At 42.8% G+C, this 21,682-nt stretch overlaps 1 protein-coding gene across 2 annotated transcripts in view; it reads left to right on the top strand.

The window, feature by feature from the left end:
* LOC124798216 (GPI ethanolamine phosphate transferase 2) overlaps positions 1-21,682 on the top strand; it is a 102,229-nt gene that overhangs the window by 36,892 nt on the left and 43,655 nt on the right. Inside the window, exons 7-8 of one of the 2 annotated variants that reach the window (XM_047261521.1) lie at positions 2,942-3,112; positions 3,220-3,419. In XM_047261521.1, coding sequence (XP_047117477.1) covers positions 2,942-3,112; positions 3,220-3,419 — 371 coding nt within the window. Of the gene's footprint in view, positions 1-2,897; positions 3,113-3,219; positions 3,420-21,682 lie in introns of both variants that reach the window. The other variant, XM_047261523.1, reaches the window with a different exon arrangement.

Raw genomic sequence — 21,682 nt, 5'->3', positions numbered from 1 at the left:
CATGTTCACCCAAGTGTAGTATTGGGTGCGGTAGTGTTCATAGTAGGATATTAAAAACACACCATCAGGCAGTAACTGTAATTTATTTACTACCTCTTATGTCAATTAATAGGTAAAGGTATGCCATTTACTAATGTGTAAGTCATTGTCCATCGCATGAATTACTTTTTGAATATGACTCTGCACAACACATTCATCTAGGCGGTGTTGGAAGCTTTCCGTAACTCGGCGTAAAGTATTCCCTGGGACATTGCTGGCGGCAGTTCTGATGCAATCCTTCAACTCAAAAATGGTGGCACAACTTGTTCGGAACACTACTTGCTTCAGGTAGCACCAAAGGAAAAAGTCTGCACATGAAAGGTCAGATGAGCGAGGTGGCCAGGAAATGTCACCTAAACGGGGAAATTACTCTACTCGGAGATCTCTGTCGCAAGAAATCCATGCAAATTCTGGCTGTATGTGAGGTCGCTCCGTCTTGTTGAAACTGTAATTGTTCCACATCCACATCGACCATACCTAATTGGGGAAGAATGAAGTCTTGCAGTATCTTTAGGTAGCGTTCACTGGTGACAGCACCAATGTCATCCTCAAAGATGTAAGGGCCAATAATCCCAAAGGAAGCAACTCCACACCACACTGTGACACGAGAACTGTGCAGGGGCTTGATGTGCAGTTCATGCGGGTTTACATCACTCCAATAATGCATATTCTGTTTATTCACTGAACCACATAACTCAAAATGAGCTTCATCTGAATCAGGTTGGTGTGCAACATTTGTGGATTTTGGCAAAGGAGATCACGCATGGTTAAACAGAATGTTTCATGTGAAACCCAATTGCGAGGCCTAATTTCCTGAACAATCTGCAGCTTATATGGGTGAAAATGGAGATCTTCGTGCAATATTCTCCTGAATGAGCGATCAGACGTATGCACAGTTTGCGCATGATGACAAGCAGATCTTTTTGGACTACACAATATTCCAGCATGAACATTTTCCATGGCTTCTGGTGTCCGCACAGTTCTTTCACTTCTTCCCGGTTTGCCATTGCAAACAGAACCTGTTGTTCGAAATGCATGTACCGACCTCACAATGGTCCGTCCATCTCGAACTTTCCTATGACGTCCCAAGTTGAAATGTTGCCAAAATAGACGTTGGGTAGCAATAACAGAGTTGTTATTCTTGAAATAACTTTCAACAGCAAAGACGTGATGCTGTGCACTCCACCGCTCCATATCACTGTCAGTATAACGGCTCATTAGTACATGAATGCAGCATGAGCTGGCACTCGTTCCTGCAGTACGTCATTGTACGATGCAATTCAAATTACGCTATGAATGCTGCCGCACCCTGTATTACAGCAGCAGAGAGATTTGCTTTGTGTTTTATTTAAGTGGATCCTGATATTGTTATCTTACCTGTGGGCAAGGCCAATACTATGATTGTGTTAGAGAAGCCGCATTATTTTCATAAGATGCAGTGTTTACTGAATGAGCCCATGTACCTGAGACTAGTTGTAATAGGAAGATCTTGGAGAAAAGTTATTTGTCACAAGATATTATTAAGAGTCTTAAATCATACTGTTCTGTACCTCCTAGAGTGTATTGCATTTTGAAGATCCATAAGGAAGTAATTCCTCTGAGGCTTATTGTCAGTATTATAGGTGTTGTGGAATACAATATACCCAAAACAAACTCTTCTCTGTTGAACCCAGTAATAGGTCAGTGTGTACATCACAGTAGGAATTTGGTAGATTTCATATGGCAATTAAAGGGATTGTGTTTGACTGACTGGTTTTTTTTGGTAGGGTTTGATGTGGTCTCTCTACACACATGTGCCTCTGTCAGATTTATTACAGTTAGTTGAGGTTAGGTTTGGTATTGTGTTAACTAGCCTGTTTTGACTTGTGTTGACTTCCACTTACTTTTTAATCAATGACCAGTTCTATGAACAGAGATGGAGTTGCAGTGGGGTGTCCTTTGTCAACTATTGTTGCCATTATTTTTATGAAAAAGTGTGATAAATTTGCTGTAGAGTCAGTGGCATTGAAACCTGCATGCTTTTTTTTTTTTTTTTTTTTTTTTTTTTTTAGATATGTAGACAATAATTTTATTATTGAGTCTTATGGGAGTGGGAGTTTGCAGAACTTTTCAGAACATATTAATTACATCCACCCAAATATTTGCTTGGCTGTGGAGCTGGAAAAGGGTAGTTCACCTTCCTTCCTTGATGTGTTAGTCAAGTCAGCTCACACTTATTTGAATCTTCAGGCTGATCCTTGTAGCCATCCAGCTTGGCTTGAAGAGGTACTTTGTACTTCTGTTCGTAGGTTCCATGTCATCTCTGATCCTGGAAGTTTATCAGTTTGAAGTTACCTTTCACTGAGATGGGTTTAATGAGAACAAATCACACACACATTGAATAATGAGAATAATAATGTTATTCCTATGTCTACAGCTTGCTTCCCTTAGTGGTATTCTGAGGGAACGTGATACGGAGTGTGTTTCAAACACTACCTACTACAAAGAGATTTTGGTGTGCTCATTCAATTACTGGGATAATGTTACTGAGGAAGTTGTTGACATTAAATTAGCAAGCAGTCTTATGGAGACAGAAGTTTTTATTTAAGATCTGCCTGGCATCCTGCTATCTCTCTCTCCCAGTCAAACAACAGAGAGATGAACTGAGTTGATTCCATTCTTGTTCCTTGCTCTTAATTCTTCAGCTGTTAATTAGGTGTTCTGTTAAATGTGATGGCTACTTCCACTGACTCAAGAGAAAAAATTGCATTTTTAGCCCAGTTTTGCTTTGTTTGTATTGGGTGGGTGAGGAAAACACATTTCTATTTTTATAGCATAATTCACTTTATAATACAGCAGAGAAATATTTGTATTTTCAGCTCTGTGTTTGATAATGAAAGAATTATTTCACAAATTGATTTAGTTCCTACATTGTCTGCTCTTCTGGGTGTTCCTATACCAGCGGGTAATCTGGGGAAGACCATATACGGACTGTTGCATCACCTACCAACAAACAAACAGTTGTATTTGTTATATTATAATGCTCAACAAATGGCTGAGTTATTTGGAAAAACCTTTGAGATAACAGAATCAGGTATGCCAACAAATATTTTGACAATGTACTGTGCATTACAAAAGTGTAAACAACTAGATAAGGAAATGTGTATAAAACTAATGGTATGATTTTTCTATAAAATCAAGATTGTCATTCAGAATATCAAAAAGCTATTCAGCTTCATGAGAAATGGTTAATTTATGAAGAAGAAGAAAAGAACACAGCCATTGAAACAACCATTGCAGCATATTACTCTGCACTGTCATGCATGGGTTTCAAACTTACGGAGTCACTGATAAAGTATGACATCCACACAATCTGTGTTGCCATTGGGGTGTTGTTGCAGGTAAGACCTCTATATCTTATGTTTTTAAAAATAATTACAACAGTCACAGGACAGAAATTACCACTGAATCTATTTAAGAGCAGTGTTGTGTTGAAAGTCTTTTGTGTATGGAATGTGTCTAACCAAATTTTCACATCCATCAGCTATGCTCTCAGTGTTCTTCATGCAGCAGTCATTTTCCTTCTGCACTCCATTTTTTATTGCTTCTGCATATTTAATAAAATTGTTCTCTTTGTCATTTGGTTTCCGGGTAACATTTTTTTGCTTCTGTGCAAAATTTTATTGTTAATGTTCTCTTTACTGTGTCTTTTGCTTAGATTTTTAAAACCTTTTTTCTCAGGCTATCTTTTGAAGACTGTGCTCCACTACTTTTAACAACTTTAGGTTTAAGATCATGGAAATACCACAAGCAGCTGTATGGCAAAGTATCTATCTTATGTCTAATGTCATTTCTAACTGTACATCATGTGGTTAACATTCTGAGTCTCAGTAGAAGTACAATGCATATTTCTTAGAGTATCAGAGATGAATTAAAATTGATTTCCGCTATTCCAGACGAACATCTGTTGCCATAAGAATAGTCATCACATGTTACTTCAGTAATTTGTTCTGAGACATGTTTATGTCACTATCCCATTAACTCTGGTGTATTAGTAACATTACAAACAAGAATAGAAGGATATAATGCAGCAGCAATTGCTAATTTACTTTTACATCCAACTATCCTGCATGAAATATGTGGTTCATTCAAATGAAACGTGGTCAGTGCGTCTACCTTTGCCTTACACATAAGATGACACCATGTAACTGCGGGTATGGTGTCGCCATTGATTAGTAGAGAGACTGACACGTTTGCACCGTTTGATGTTTCATAGCACCAGTGTTGTTTCACAATGAAGAGAAGGTGGTCACACAATTTATCGTTCACTACTGAATGTGCAGGTCAGTAAGCAGGAACAACGAGGAGTGAATCGATTTTTGGCGGTGGAGGGAGTTGGAGGCCATGAAATGTATAAACGGATGAAGGCTTTGTATGGTGAGTACAGTCTGAGTCATTCAAGTGTTGTGGAATGGTGCAAACGATTCCTTGAGGGGCGTGAGTCACTAGAAGACGATGCTCGTCCTGGACAGGCTCATGTCATCACACTGGAAATAGTTGCAGAAGTGAATGCTTTATTCTTGGGCAACTGCAAAATCACCGGGGACGAGATCCATCGGTTACTGGTTTTAGCGTGGGCACCACCCATGACGAAGTGTGTGACTGGATCCATGCCTGGATCTGACAGCAGCCTACTAGCTTCTTCAAGGATGGAATCGACTGGCTAGTGTTGCAATGGGATAAATGTGCCAACAGTTTTGGCAACATATTTTTCAGTATATGTACTGTTTATAACTATATTTTTGAGTTAATTAAATCGTTATCGTTACTTTACACTAGCGACCATGTTTCATTTGAATGCCCCTTATATGAGCCCCATAATAGATGGTTTGGATACACTGGCCAACAGTGAAAATGTTTCCGGCTCAAAAAGAGTTAATTCTCATGTGTTTCCATTTGCTGGATTAAAAAATCACCATAAAAATGACAGACTAGCTTTTGCTTTGGAGTTAAAGTGATGTTTCATTTCTAGAGTCAACATTTTCAATTTGGGGTAAATTTTGTTTTTGTAGTTGGCACACATTTCCAATAACGAACCACTAATGCTCTTAAGCTGTTTGTAAGTCTTAAACAAAGTTACTGTTGCTGTGACTGAGAGTTTCATATAGTTTCTACTGTAATTGAAGCAGAATTTCTGGTTTGAAAGTGCTTTTGTGGTGTAAAATTTGTAAAAATACCACGAAAATGTGTAAATAAGGAGAATAATTTTTGTTACATTTGTGGTGAAATAACATTTTCTCCACAGAAATGCAATCTGATGCCTCTTGTGAAGACTGCCTATTAGGATTATTTCGGCCTGAAAGTAGGGGACCAGGATAAGTCATGGGCTCCACATACATGTTGCAACACATGTTCAGTTACACTGCAAGAATGGCTGAAAAGTGAGAAACGATCTATTGCTTTCACTGTGCCTGTGGTTTGGTGGGAGCCTACAGACCACACAAATGACTGCTATTTCTGCTTGATTCCATCTATATAGGCAGGACTGTGTATGAAGAAAAGTTCAGTCCCAATTCTTCGAACTGCTAATTGACTCATTCGGCATTCAGATAGTTTACTAGTTCCTCCTCCCCCGGAAAATTGTGTGTTTAAAGGAGAAAATGAAGACAGTGTGGAAGAAGAAGAAGAAGAAGCCTTCCACATCCTGTGACCCTGATTTTGAGGAAAACATGATAAACCACACAGACTGAGTCAAGCGGAATTGAGTGATTGCGTTAGAGACCTTGACCTGTCAAAGAAGAAGGCAGAAATTCTTGTGTCTTGACTACTGCAATGGAATCTTCTCGAAAGTGATGTCACAACCTCACAGTACAGAAAACATCATATTGAACTGCTTCCATTTTTGGAGGAGAAAACAGTCTTGTTGTTTGCTGCGACATTAATGGCTTGATGAAATCTTTGAATTTGAACCACTATCCAACTGAATAGAGGCTGTTCATAGACTCCTCCAAGCTTAGTTTGAAAGCTGTGCTACTCCACAATGGCAACCATCTTCCTTCTGTTCCTGTTGGTCATGCAGTGCACATGGAGGAGACATAAGCGAATATGATAACCCTCTTGGACTCGATGAGATATCAAGAACACAAATGGAAACTCTGTGGTGATCTAAAAGTCATTGCAATACTCTTAGGAATGCAGCTGGGGTACACAAAACATTGCTGCTTTTTACATACGTGGGACAGTAGGCATAGGAAATCACATTATATTAAAGTAGACTGGCCTGCGAGAAATTTTAACCCCAGCGAGAAAAATGTCATTGCCGAGCCTGTCCTGTACCTAAAAGATGTTCTTCTTCCACCCTTGCATGTCAAGTTGGGTTTTATGAAAAATTTTGTCCAAGGTATGACCCAAGAAGGATGGACCTTTAAGTACGTAAGAGAGAACTTTCCAAAATTAAGTGATGCAAAAGTAAGGGAAGGTATTTTTATTGGGTCACAAATTTGAGAACTTGTAAAGGATCCTGCATTTGACCAAGTTTTGGAGGGGAAAGAAAGGAAGCTTGGGAAGCCTTCAAGCAGATGTTCGTGGATTTCTTTAGGCAACAAAAGAGATGATAACTACACTCAGTTGGTGACAGTGCTCCTGCAAAAATACCATAACCTTGGATGCACCATGTCCCTTAAAATTCATTTCATCCACTCCCACCTAGACTTTTTCCCTCCTAGTTGTGGAGCCGTTAGTGATGAACATGGAGGAAGTTTCCATTAAGACATTCCTGTTATGCAACAAAGACATCAGGGCAATTGGAATGAAGTGGTGCTTGCGGATTACTGTTGTTCTCAGTATAGGGACGCTCTGGAACTCCATAACAAGAGGCAAGCTAAAAGACAGTGATCTCATGCAGCCACCACGATTCTGTTCAGACCCAACCATCTGCGAGGTATTCTTTCAGCAATTTAAAATTCTTAAAATGTAGCAGTCATTTAAAAAAATTCCAATACACTTTCAATATTATTAGCATATATAATTAAAATGTATCCTTTTCTCTTAATCCGTTAATATGAAATACTTCCTCTTAGTGCGTGTCACAGAAACTAGAGCTAAGGAAAATTTTTCATTGTTATATTTATTTTTCTTGACCCAAAATTATTAAGAATTGGCTCATGAAGTGCAGAAACATTCAAAAATTATTTTTTTTTTTGTTGGCGAGGGACATCAGTGTTCTTCCATATTATTTAAGAAAGGAAAAGTACTGTCTCGCGGAGCCATAACTACTGATGTGATCACACTCTTATGAGAGAATTTACTGGATGAACAATGGGAACAAATTGATGGAAAATTTAAGTTTTCCTAAAAATTTGTTGTAATACTTTCTCTCAAATTTTCCTTTACAACAGGTCAATGGCAATTACAGTCTGAGCTGAAGAAAAGGGTTGTAAGCATCTGGAACCAAAGTATATTATGACAGGAGGAGAGAGCTTTATTTAATGCAGAGGGCTGAACTTAATCAAAACTTGAAAATGTACTACAAGCAATACTGTGGGAGTTCTTCATTGTCTCTTTGAAAAAGCAAAAACCCTGCCCCAGGGAAAAAAATACAAAATTCCAAAGTCAAAATAAAGACAGTTTTCAGCTTCATTAGACTTGAAATGAAGCAGCTCATAAAGGCAAGTGATATTCAGCTGTCAGATGACAGTAGCTGTGAGACAGATGACATTAGATTCAGATGGCCAGTAGATTCAGTGATTTTCGTTTTTAACAGCAGCAGAAATCAAAGGGACCACCGAAACCAGATTCATTGGATTTATTTAGACAGGAATTGCTTACCCCATTAGCAGACATACTTTTTACCTTCACAGTTGTTAAAAGCTTCACCAGAATCTTCTCCTCATGATGGTATTTCAACAAAGCACTGAGATCTTGTGCTGAATTGATAGTACCACACTTGAGTCATAGTCAGTCAGTCATGATGTATGAATGGGTGCATTAGCGACCTTCATTTGTAAAAGTGAAGGTAAGCAAGTGACCTAGCATAACTGGAGGCACATTTCCCTCCTTCATGAGTTCTCAAACATTTTTCGGTGGGAAGCTTATAACATGTTTAGACCACTATTTTGACTATAGCTTTTACACAGCTGATTAAATTGGCTTCTCTAAAGGACTCTCTTCAGAGCGATATCTGTCACAAGCAGAGTTACAGTTGAACTAGACAAAATAAGTTACCCCTTTAGCATTTTTTGTGATATTCCAAGGCCTTTGATTGTATATATCCTAAAACTTTACAAGGGAAACTAAACTGTTATCTTGCTCAAGACCTACCTTTCATGAGTGGAGTCATAGGACAACAATAGAAAATAGTGGACCACATTGAGAATTGATACCACAGGAATAATTACTGTAGACATTGAACAACTGTAAGTCCAGGTTGGAGTGTCAACAACTATGAAAAGGATAGTTCACTACTCACCATAAAGATGACAAATTGAGTTGCAGACAGGTGCAACGAAAAGGCTGTTAGGCACTAAGCTTTGAGCCAAAGCTTTCTTCAGAAAAGGGAAAATAAAACATACACACATTCACACAAGCAAGCACATCTCACATCTCTCTCTCTCTCTCTCTCTCTCTCTCTCTCTCTCTCTCTCTCTCTCACACACACACACACACACACACACACACAGATAAATATATATCTAGAAACACAGATGATGTGACTTACCGAACGAAAGTGCTGGCAGGTCGATAGACACACAAACAAACATCATCTGTGTTTTTAGATATATATTCCTTGTGTGTGAGGTATGCTTCCTTGTATGAATGTGTTTATGTTGTTTCCTTTTTCTGAAAAAAGGCTTTGGTTGAAAGCTTAGTGTGTAACGCTTTTTTGATGTTCCTGTCTGCAACTTGGTGCACCATTTTTCCGGTGAGTAGCTATCTATCCTTTTCATAATTGTTAATTTACCAAAGGCATAGGATGGCTTTAAAAATTTTTGTTGTTTGATGATGATATAAGTATGCTGATGATGAGTCTCAACACTTACATACTAGACACAGCCTGGAACAGGCTCACAACTAGTTAATAGCAAACAGCTTATCTCCTTAATCTTACAAAAACTTATATTATGCAATTCTAGACAAATGAAAAATGACTTAACAGGCACCATGAGTGTGGATCAATGGGCGCACACAAATGAAACTTCAGTTGTGAAACTTGTTGGCATCCTGATGAATAAAAAACTGAGATGTTACCATTGTGTGGATGAATGACCCAAAATCAGTTGTCCCTGCTTGATACTTTGAAATCCCTTTTACTGGGTTCACCTGCAGGTGCCATTGCTAATGTACTTTTTGTAATTTCGTCAGATACTATCCTGTGGTACAGTCTAGCAAAATAATGCAGCAGGTGAAAAAAGTATTCATTCTGCGGAAGTTTTCAACAAGAATATTTGTAAAGTCAGTAACCAAACATTTTGTAGAAACCTCTACAGGGAACTTGTGACATGTAGATCAACATGCCAACACATTTACTACATTATGGTAATTATAGTTAATAATAAGTGGGTGTTTAGGGTGAACTGTGAAATTCACAACCACAATACCAAAAGTAAAAATAACTTATTTGTGGAGTTGGCATCCCACAAAATAATTCATAACGGAGTTGTATCTTGTGATGCAAAAGCCTCTAAGAATTTGCTAGTGGCCATCTGACAAGAGATATAAATTCTCAGATTTAGAAATAAAGTAAGAGGCTAATATATGTGCTGCTCTTTTTGTAATATATCTATTATTGGGCCTTGGGGATGAAAATTCGTGCTGACAATCGTGTTCATATGAAACTATTTACTTTCATATCTGATAGCATTATCTGAAACAGTTAATTTATATAAATGCTTAATGTGAAATAGTAGATAAAATAGCAGTTGAATAATCTAAGAGGAAGATCAGTGGAATTTTCCACCCACAATACGCACTTTTTTGTAATATTAAATCAAACAATGGAAAATCCAGGATGGAATGTAACAATAAGAAAGAAAGCAAGTTGCTACTCACCGTATAACGGAGATGCTGAGCTGCGATAGGCACAATAAAAAGATTCACACAATCATAGCTTTCGGCCATTAAGGCCTTTGTCAGCAGTAGACACACACACACACACACACACACACACACACACACACGCAAGCGCAACTTGGACACACATCTGCAGTCTCAGAGAGCTGCAACTACACTGCGATATTTGTAATATTAAGAAGAAAGAGTGCTTTTGAAGTAATTCCTGTAGTTATAAATGTGAGTACTTGTGATTTATTATTAATATAGTTTACAGAAGCAGGTTTTAGTGGCTGCATCTGTCTGTTGGCAAATGACTTGATTCATTTCACGTGTGGTAAAGCTCTCCTTCATGATGGAATTTACGAAACACAGTGAGTGAGTGAATGAATGACTTTCTTTGTAGGTACCTGTTGTAGGGACATCCGTTTGATTGCTGTGGCAAGTTAAATTCATATGAGACAAACGAGCAAAGGGTAATGGTTTGGCGAGAAAATATGTTTTCCAGATGATGATCAATAAGAATTAAAACAATTATCAAAGAAATATTTTGTCACAATTAGATTTGGAATTTTTTTTATATCATTACTCAGATGTTTTTTCCCCATTTGTTAAGTTTGGTCACCCTCCACTCCTATAAACCCAGTTCCCTCCCTCTCCCCAGTTCCCTCCCTCTCATTCTACATCTATATCCATACTCCACAAATCACCATGAGGTGCATGGCAGAGGGTACATCCCATTGTACCAGTTATTAGGATTTCTTCTTGTTCCATTCACTTACGGATTGCAGGAAGAGTGATTGTTTGAATGCCTCTGTGTGTCTGTGTGTGTGCAGTAATTATTCTAATCTTATCCTCACAATCCGTATGTGAGCAATATGTAGAGGGTTGCAGTATATTCCTAGAGTAATCATTTAAAGCCAGTTCATGAAACTTTGTTAATAGACTTTCTCAGGATAGTTTACGTCTATCTTCAAGAGTCTTCCGGTTCAGTTCCTTCAGTACTTCCGTGACACTATCCCATGGATTAAACAAACCTGTGACCATTCATGCTGCCCTTCTCTGTATACGTTCGATATCCCCTGTTAGTCCTATGTGGTGTGGGTCCCACAAACTTGAGCAATATTCTAGAACAGGTCGCAGGAGGACTTGTAAGCAATCTCCTTTGTAGACTGCTTGCACTTCCTCAATATTCTACCAATAAACGGAAGTCTACCACCTACTTTACCCACAACTGAAACTATGTGATCATGCCATTTCATATACCTATGAAGTGTGACACCCAGGTATTTGTACGAGTTGGCTGATTCCAACAGTGCCTCACTGATATTATAGCCATATGATACTATGTCTTACATTTTGTGAAGTGCACAGTTTTATATTTATGACTATTTAAAGCGAGTTGCCAATCTTTTGTACCACATTGAAATCTTATCAAGACATGACTGAATATTTATACACCTTCTTTCAGACAGTACTTCATCATAGATAACTGAATCACCTGCAAAAAGCCAGAGGCCTGTATTTATATTGTCTGCAAGGTCACTGATATACAATATGAACAGGAAGGGGGTCCCAACACACTTTCAGGGGGTGCACACACCAAGTTACTTCTATATCTGATGATGATTCTCCATCCAAGATATGATGATGTGTCCTCCCTACCAAAAAGTCCTCAATCCAGTCACAAATTTAATTTGATACCTCATATGGTAGTACTTTTGTCAATAACTGTAGGTGTGGTACTGAGTCAAATGCTTTTCAGAAATAGAGAAATGCACTGCCGTGATCCAAAGCTTTCAGTATGTCATTAGAAAAGTGCGAGATAGGTTTCACAAGATTGATGTTTTCAAAATCCGTGCAGATTGACATTGAGGAGCTCATTCTGTTGAAGATACTTCATTGTATTTGAGCTCAGAATATGCTCTAAGGTTCCACAACAAATCGGTGTCAAGGATATTGGATGGTAGTTTTTTGGATCACTTCTACTGCCCTTCTTGTAGACGGGTGTGACATGTGCCTTTTTGCCAGAACTTGCCATGGTTTTTTGTTAAAGGGATCTACAGTAGATGACGGTTACAAGAGGGGCCAAGTCAGTTGCAAATTCAGTGTGGAATCTGACAGGGATTTTATCGGCCCTGGAGCTTTGTTAACTTTTGATGATATCAGCTGTTTCTCAACACCACAGACACTAATACTTATTTCATCCATCTTTTCAGTGATATAAAGATTAAATTGGGGCAGTTATCCTGGATTTTCCTTTGTAAAGAAATATTTGAAGGAGTTAAGCATTTCAACTTTTGCTTTGCTACCCTCAATTTCAGTTCCTGTCGCATTTATTAGGGGCTGGACACTAACTTTGGTGCCACTAACAGCTGTTATATATGACCAGAATTTCTTTGGGTTCTGTGAAAGATCACTTGACAGTATTCTGCTAGGGTAGTCATTGAAGGCCTCAGGCATTGCTCTCTTGACAACCAAATGTATTTCATTCAGCATCTCTATATCTATAACCCTACACTTTGCTTTATACCTATTATGCAGTAATCTGTGTTTCTGTAGAAGTTTCTTTACAGTGATTGTTTTCTATGGAGGTTCCCTCCCGTTATGAACTGCTCTACTGGGTACATATCTATCCAGTGCAAGGTGAGTGAGAGCTATATGTCTGAAGGTGGGATACCTCTTAGCCATTATCGTACGCTGGAAGCTTGTTGAATAACTCACACATTAGCATGGGAAAATCTGTTTGTAGGTTTCATTGGGAAGCATTAGAAAATGAACCATGTTCCCAGTGCACCCATATGCCACAGATTCTTTCACTGAAAACGCAACTGTTGGTTGAACAATAAGTGAAGAGATTACTGCATTAAACAGACAGACAAGTTCATATGCTAGCCAAATGTTAATGGTTGGTAACAACGAAGTCCAGATCACAGTCTGGAGAAAACCACATAACTTAATTGTCAACATGCTCATTGGAGAACTTGCTGTAAACATTGGCTGTTTGCAACAAGTGAGGCCGTGTTGATTTGTGGCATCCCTTAAATCTGTCATGGGTGTTTTGCCATGCAACCTGGCACCAATGGATGTATCCTTCCAAGTCACACTGAGAGACCTTGTTGGACTGTGTAATTGTATGAATTGCCCCATAAATCTGTCTGGTGTGTTTATGGGACTGTATATACTAATTTTCTCTTAACCGTAAGCACTCATCTGGCACTCTTTCCAGATGACACTGCTGTTCATGCTAATGGTTCTAACCTCTGTTAGGTATACAGGAATAGTTTTTTGGATATTTGACAAATTGTGCAAGCTTTGGAAAAAAAAGCTGCATGGAATATTTTTGCTGAATTATATGTTTTAAAAGTTACGGATCCTAAAAATGACTTCCATAACATCCCATCATGTGTAGGTGTTTTGCTGTATGACAACAAATTTTTGATAAAAAGATGTAGTTATTACTTCAAGCTAAACATATTGTATTTTCTTACAATGAATTAAAAAAATTGTTTCTGATTTATACACAGTTTTAGGTCTGTTCTTTTTACTTGTGAAATTTTTTTTTTCTTCTCTTTAATGCTTCTCAAAACATGTTTCAAACTCCTTCTCTGGTTTCTCGATAGAGCATCAGCAGTAGTCAGCTAACACATTAATGTCCCATCTCCCTACGTAACGTCACTCAGTATTACAGACATCCTGGTGAAATCTTTCACCCTGTTCTTCACTGTAGGCTCGCAAGTTTTCTGGAAAATAGTCAGTATGGGAGTGTAAGAAATGAACTTTTAAACTCATATTGCATCTTTGAGCTTCATATGCTGACAGTGTATGTTGTGCAATGGTTCTGTGGGCACAATCCTTAATATTCCCCAAAAACTTGTGCGCTACATTCTTGGAAGACCCCTACACTTATTTTTCCTGTTGTTCCATAGTTTCCCAAAAGAGGGGATCAGGTAAAAGATTTTCGTATGGTGGGGCCGATGTAAACTGCCTGTTTTAACCTGGCTTCAGACAGTTTTGGGGCTTAGAATACAGATATCTAAAACAATTCCCATCTGTTTGAAATTATTTGACAAACTCCATTATAAGCCCTTATTCAATTTGAATAAGTGGTAATAAATTATTTTCTTCAAGGGGTGTAACTGACTTGTTATGGCCAGTCAGTTTTTGTCCAGCGCAGCTATCTGGCTCTATTGTCCCATAAACAAAGAAAGTTAAGATCTTTCATATAACCTCACTACTGACCCAACAACATGGTTAATATTTTGAAATCCCCACAAATGATCCATTGATGCTCTTGATACTTGATTTTCTCAAGAATCATAGTCAAATCACAATTAATAGTCTTCTTGCATATGAAGTGAGCACCCCATAGGAACAGATTCAAATACATTTCCATTTTGCAACAAGACTGCTTTGAGACTACCTTTCAAAGAATCAGTAAATATGCACCATTGTGGTGCATCATATTCTATTTCAAACCACTTAATGAGCCCATGAACATCATTACAATAAGTCAGAGTTCCGTCTTTGGGGAAAAAATGATAAAATTTTCTGTCCCGATGCCTGTACCAAGAACGTGAGGTCCCAGATGACAGGAGGTTTTTGTGTTTTTAGTCTTTGTCCCAGCAATTCCGTTGCATCTTTTGAAAGACCTAAGTCTCCTACTAGGTCGTTGAGCTCACCCTGAGAAAAAAGTTGAGGACCCTCGTCAACAGGAAAATCCAAGCTAGATTCATCCTGGGAAGCTAATGTGTATGAGTCTGCTGACTCGCACAGGATGTCATCTAAATTAGAAGGTGGCTGTGGGACTAGTATTTCAGAGCCATGTGACATATGATGAATATCTGAGTCAAGGTGAGTGTAAGATATTTATTTTAATTTTTTCTATTAAATTATTTCAAATCTACCAAACAGAAGTAGCAGTCACTTGCGTGATTTTTGTGTTCATGCCATGTCATAGGAATGCCAAAAATCAATGAGTTTTTATTACCCATAAACTACAAATGAAGATCATCATTGCATCTTTTGCACAGTCTTATGCCAAGCCAATGCTTTGTCTCGAGCTCCAAGTGTTAATTTGAAATAAGTGAAGTATACTTTCTTCACAACTCACTTACATTTCTTCGTTCGACTTTTCACTACGTATTCATCACAAACATAAGAGAAGCAGCCAGGAGAAATTAAAAAGCCACTGCGAGCCATATTCCAGAACTAAAAACACAAGCACATCAGCATTTGATTGCTGGATATAAACTAAGTGTCATTTTAGATGGTCAGCAAGATACTGAACTTATGTAGCTTATTGAAACATGATCTAATCTAACAGCAGGTTGTTCATATTCATTCCTAGCCCACAGATAACACGTCGAAACACGCTCAGCCTCACCAATAATATTACCCACTATAATAAAATTTAGCCAACAGCCTTGCTGAAGTGGTAACACCAGTTTCCGTCAGATCACCGAAGTTAAGTGCTGTCAGGCTGGGCTAGGACTTTGATGCGTGACCATCTGGTCTGCTGGGTGCTGTTGGCAAGCAGGGTGCACTCAGCCCTTGTGAGGCAAACTGAGGAGCTACTTGATTGAGAAGTAGCAGCCCCGATCTCGTAAACTGACATACAGCCGGGAGAGCGGTGTGCTGCCCACATGCCCTCCATATCTGCATCCAGTGATGCCTGTGGGCTGAGAATGGCATGGTGACCGGTCAGTGCCTTTGGGCCTTCATGATTTGTTCGGGCAGAGTGTAGTTTTTCATAAACTAATTTAACCAGTTTTGGCATGATCATGCGACCTTTCTCCTAACACTACTCTCTTCAGCCATCAATTTCTTTCATTTACTGCTAAATTCATCTTTAATTGATAGAATTAATATGAGAAATCTTAGTTTTAAGGCCATTTTAAATAAAAAATAATTCTAAATTTTAAGTTAATTAGGGATTTTATGCTAAATAGAAATGAAAACTTGAGTGTAACAAAAAAAGACATGATGGAATGCTTTTTTTTAAATTTTCACCAAGTTAAAATCTATAAAAAATTATAGTCCTCTGCAGCTTAGACACACACACACACACACACACACACACACACACACAAAACCTGTGCCCCTACATGGCGCTTGCCAAATGCACAATGCCAGTGCTGCATTGTTCAGCAGGTGGACTATGTTGGGATGGGGGTTGTGTCATGTGGCATGAGTAAGAGAGTAAGAGGGAGAGAGAGGTGCAAGGCAGGAAGAGGGTGGGCAGCTAGTGGTTCAGAGAGTGGCAGTTTATTTGCAAGCTAGGAATGCAGTAGGGAGAGGTGGGGGGTGCATGTGTGAAGCATGTGATGTACAGGAGTGCCTCTCACATTCCTAGTGGGCAAACCGGCTACCTTCCTCCGAACCGCCAGCCATCACCCCCAACCCCTCTTCCTCCCCCAACCCCTCTTCCTCCCCCAACCCCTCTTCCTCCCCCAACCCCTCTTCCTCCCCCAACCCCTCTTCCTCCCCCAACCCCTCTTCCTCCCCCAACCCCTCTTCCTCCCCCAACCCCTCTTCCTCCCCCAACCCCTCTTCCTCCCCCAACCCCTCTTCCTCCCCCAACCCCTCTTCCTCCCCCAACCCCTCTTCCTCCCCCAACCCCTCTTCCTCCCCCAACCCCTCTTCCTCCCCCAACCCCTCTTCCTCCCCCAACCCCTCTTCCTCCCCCAACCCCTCTTCCTCCCCCAACCCCTCTTCCTCCCCCAACCCCTCTTCCTCCCCCAACCCCTCTTCCTCCCCCAACCCCTCTTCCTCCCCCAACCCCTCTTCCTCCCCCAACCCCTCTTCCTCCCCCAACCCCTCTTCCTCCCCCAACCCCTCTTCCTCCCCCAACCCCTCTTCCTCCCCCAACCCCTCTTCCTCCCCCAACCCCTCTTCCTCCCCCAACCCCTCTTCCTCCCCCAACCCCTCTTCCTCCCCCAACCCCTCTTCCTCCCCCAACCCCTCTTCCTCCCCCAACCCCTCTTCCTCCCCCAACCCCTCTTCCTCCCCCAACCCCTCTTCCTCCCCCAACCCCTCTTCCTCCCCCAACCCCTCTTCCTCCCCCAACCCCTCTTCCTCCCCCAACCCCTCTTCCTCCCCCAACCCCTCTTCCTCCCCCAACCCCTCTTCCTCCCTCCCTCTCTCTCTCTCTCTCCCTCCCTCCCTCTCTCTCTCTCTCTCTCTCTCTCTCTCTCTCTCTCTCTCTCTCTCTCTCTCTCTCCCTCCCTCCCTCCCTCCCTCCCTCTCTCTCTCTCTCTCTCCCTCTCTCCCTCTCTCCCTCTCTCCCTCCCTCCCTCCCTCCCTCCCTCTTCCTCCCTCTTTCCCATTCCCTCCCTCCCTCCCTCCCAAGCTAGTCTACCTGCCGAACTGTAGTACTGGCATTATGCGTCCAGCTGGCACCATGTAGGGGCAAAGGCGTGTGTGTCTTTTCTGCTTTTTGTTGTGATTTATGGTAGTATGATTGTGAGATTTAGTACAATTTCTTGACATCAAAACTGATTGTAAACTTTGCTGTAATTGCAATGTAATTGATACTCCATACTAAGTCAGTTGTTCCCGTTACTTGTGCCTCATTCAGTAAGTGCCAGATTATGAATTCAAAGGTCTGGTGTTAAATCCCCACTCAGTCCTAAGATTTTTCTGCCATTTATCTCTTCTTTCACCTCTGGCAATGATACGTCAATGTGAGAGGTACCTAGCTGCACCACCCCCTGCGGGTTCGGGGTTTAGAATAGGCCCGCGGTATTCCTGCCTGTCGTATGAGGCGACTAAAAGGAGTCTCACACGTTTCGGCGTTATGTGATGGTCCCCTGTTGGGTTTGACCTCCATCTCTCAAAATTTTCCGAAGAGCGAGCTGATTGGGGAAGGGCGCCTTACTTGGTGCATTGTGTCCATCTTGCGATCAGACCTTTCGCCAGCTTATTCGCCGTTGCATTGCAGTCCTGCCTGCTCTCCATCTCTTGGGCATGACTACGTTCCTGCGTGCAGATTACACCTTGCACTGTGCAGTGCCTCTTTCTGCACTGACGGCGACCATGGACCACATGTTACCTAACATCCAGCACAGTAGCCAGTCCGTTGTCGTGGGGTCGCCTGACAACACAGGGATCGCTCTACTGATGCCTGCGCCATTAACTCCCCACGTATGCCAAGGAGTAGATGCCCATCTCCCTGGGGCATCGGGACTCCCGGCAATGGCCATCCTGCCAGGTGGCCTTTGCTGTGGCTGGGTGGCGCCTGTGGGGAGGGCCCTTGGTCGGAGTAGGTGGCATCAGGGCGGATGACCCGCAATGAAGCGTGGTACATCGTCTCTCGCTGGTGGCCAGCCGCCAGCAGTCTCTAAGCGTTCTTGGGCTCAATTTAACGCTCAGATGTACGATCCGAAAACATTCCCCTCCCTGGCCACACCGTGGGAGGAACGCAAGTCTCAGGATGGCAGTAGCAGTTATTCGCCCCGATTCTTAGTTTGTACGAGAGCTGATGGGGAGTCTTTTCTCTCCACAAAGCCTCAGTTCTTCGTCGAGCATTTAGAGGACAAGTTTGGAGAGGTCGAGGGCTTGTCCAAAATGCGCTCTGGGTCATTCCTGATACAAACGGCATCCTCTGCCCAGTCACGACGGTTACTTGCTTGTGACAAGTTGGGGGATGCTGCCGTTACGATCACACCTCATAAAAGTTTAAATATGGTCCAGGGAGTTATTTACCATAAGGACCTTCTTTTGCAGTCTGATGACGAGCTGTGCACCAACTTAGAGCACCGAGGTGTACATTTCGTCCGGTGCGTTCATCGGGGTCCGAAGGAAAATCAGATTGCTGCGGGTGCCTTCATCTTGGCCTTCGAGGGTGATATGTTACCGGAAAAGGTCAAGGTGATGGTCTACCGATGTGACGTCAAGCCCTATATCCCTTCCCCGATGCGGTGCTTCAAGTGCTGGAAGGTCGGCCATATGTCTTCCCGCTGCACTTCCAGCCTCACATGTCGAGATTGAGGATGCCCATCTCATCCCGATACTCCATGTGCCCCGCCTCCCATCTGTGTCAACTGCGGGGAGCACCATTCACCTTGCTCGCCAGACTGCAGAATCTTCCAGAAAGAGCTCAAAATCATGGAATATAAGACCCTGGACCGACTGACCTATACTGAGGCCAAAAGGAAATACGACCGATTACATCCTGTGAGAATGACATCTTCCTACGCTGCTGCTACAACACCTGTGCTAGCCCCATCAGTTTCTCGACTTCCAGCCGGATCGACGAGTAGTACAACTCCTCCTGCCCCCTTGCCAGTGGGGGGCTCTACCCACCGGGTTGCTTCTGCGCCACCTACCTCAGGAGCAACACCATCCCACCCATCGGGGACGTCCGTCCCCGCTTCTAAGCCGGAGAAGTGTCCAACTTCTTCGGCTACTCACGCTCGCAAGGGGTCCCTTGGGTCCCTCCCTTCCCAGGTTTCCACCAGCGGTAAGGGTGACGACCAACGGTTGCGTAAGTGCCCACAATCCGCTGGTCGTAAGGCTTCACGATCCTCCTCAGTCCCGGAGACTGAATCGGTGAAGCCCTCCCAGCCAGTTAAACCCAAGGAGCAGCGTGAGAAATCCAAGAAGAGCTCTAAGCCCAAGGAACTCGCGGTGGCAGCCACCCCACCGCAACCTTCCAGCTCTGCATCTGAGGACGAGGTGGAGATTCTGGCGTCCGCTGAGGACCTCGATCTCGCCATGGATAGCGCTAGCACCAGTGCTCAATTGGAGGCAGCAGGTGACCCAGCGGCGTAATCTGCCTTCCAAGTCCCGTCACGCCTCTCTCAGACATGGACAATACCATCGTCCAGTGGAACTGCAGCGGTTTCTTCCACCATCTAGCTGAGCTCCGACAACTTATCAGCCTTCACCCTTTCTTTTGCATTGCTATTCAGGAAACTTGGTTTCCAGCAATGCGAACCCCCGCCCTCCGTGGCTGTTGGGGTTATTATAAGAACCGGGCAGCTTATGAAAGGGTGTCTGGTGGCGTCTGCATGTATGTCCTTAACTCTCTTCACAGCGAGTCTGTACCTCTACAAACAGCTTTAGAGGCTGTCGCTGTTCGGGTGTGGACGTCACAGGCTGTTACCGTCTGCAGTCTTTACCTTCCACCGGATGGTGCTGTCGCGCAGCATGTCCTGGCTGCTCTGATAGCCCGATTGCCGCCACCTTTTTTGTTACTGGGCGACTTCAACGCCCATAACCCTCTGTGGAGTGGGTCAGTGGCAACAGGTCGAGGCGCCACCATTGAGCATATATTAGCACAGCTCGATCTTTCACTGTTAAATGATGGTTCCTCCACACACTTTAGCGTGGCGCATGGCACGTACTCCGCCATCGACCTTTCGATCTGCAGCCCTAGCCTCTTACCGTCTGTCCAATGGAGAGTGCATGACGACCTGTGTGGTAGTGACCATTTTCCGATCTTTCTGTCACTACCACAGCGTCAGTCTTCCCTGCGCCCTTGCAGGTGGGCTATGAATAAGGCTGACTGGGACTTGTTTTCCTCCACTGCCGCTATTGAGCCTCTCTCTGGTGATGACATTAATGCGGTGGTTCAATCGGTCACCACCGGTATCATTACTGCCGCTGAATCTGCCATTCCCCATTCTTCTGGGTCCCCTCGGCGGCGTACTGTGCCTTGGTGGTTGCCTGAGATCGCTGCAGCGATTAAAGATCGCCGGCGGGCGCTCCAGCGTCACAAGCGACATCCCTGCATTGAACACCTCATCACCTTCAAATGGCTGCGTGCGCGGGCCCGCCGCCTTATCCGCCAAAGCAAGCAGGAGTGCTGGAAGCGGTATGTGTCCACCATTGGCCTCCATGTCTCTCCATCGCAGGTCTGGGCTCTCACTGAATGGAGCGGTCTGTACAGACTCCGACGAAATTGCCAACAGCTTGGCAGAGCATTTTGCTCTTAGTTCCGCTTCTTCCAATTACCCACTGACCTTCCGCTCCATTAAAGGGCGGATGGAATGTCAGAGCCTTTCATTTCGCACCCACCATTCTGAATCCTACAATGCTCCATTCAGTGAGTGGGAATTTCATAGCGCCCTTGCCGCTTGCCCTGATACCGCTCCTGGGCCAGATCGCATCCACTGTCAGACGCTGAAACGCCTTTCAGTGGACTGCAAGCGACGCCTCCTCGACCTTTACAACCGTCTCTGGGTTGAGGGTGAGTTTCCGTCGCAATGGCGGGAAAGCATTGTCATCCCCATTTTGAAACCAGCCAAGAGCCCTTTGGAGGTGGACAGCTACCGCCCCATTAGCCTCACCAACGTTCTTTGCAAGCTTCTTGAACGGATGGTGAGCCGGCGCTTGAATTGGGTACTGGAGTCTCGGGGCCTTCTGGCTCCGTCTCAGGGTGTGTTCCGTAAAGGCCGCTCCACCACCGACAATCTGGTGAGTCTGGAGTCGGCCATCCGTACTGCCTTTGCCCGCCGTCAGCACCTGGTCGCTGTCTTTTTCGACATGCGGAAGGCGTACGATATGACATGGCGTCATCACATACTTTCTACGCTTCATGGATGGGGTCTTCGGGGCCCTCTGCCGATCTTTATCCGAAATTTTCTGTCGTATCGTACCTTCCGCGTGCAAG

The sequence above is a fragment of the Schistocerca piceifrons genome, chromosome 5, assembly GCF_021461385.2.
Source record: "Schistocerca piceifrons isolate TAMUIC-IGC-003096 chromosome 5, iqSchPice1.1, whole genome shotgun sequence".
NCBI classification, from domain to species: Eukaryota; Metazoa; Arthropoda; class Insecta; order Orthoptera; family Acrididae; genus Schistocerca; species Schistocerca piceifrons.
This window is presented reverse-complemented; position numbering and strand designations above follow the sequence as displayed.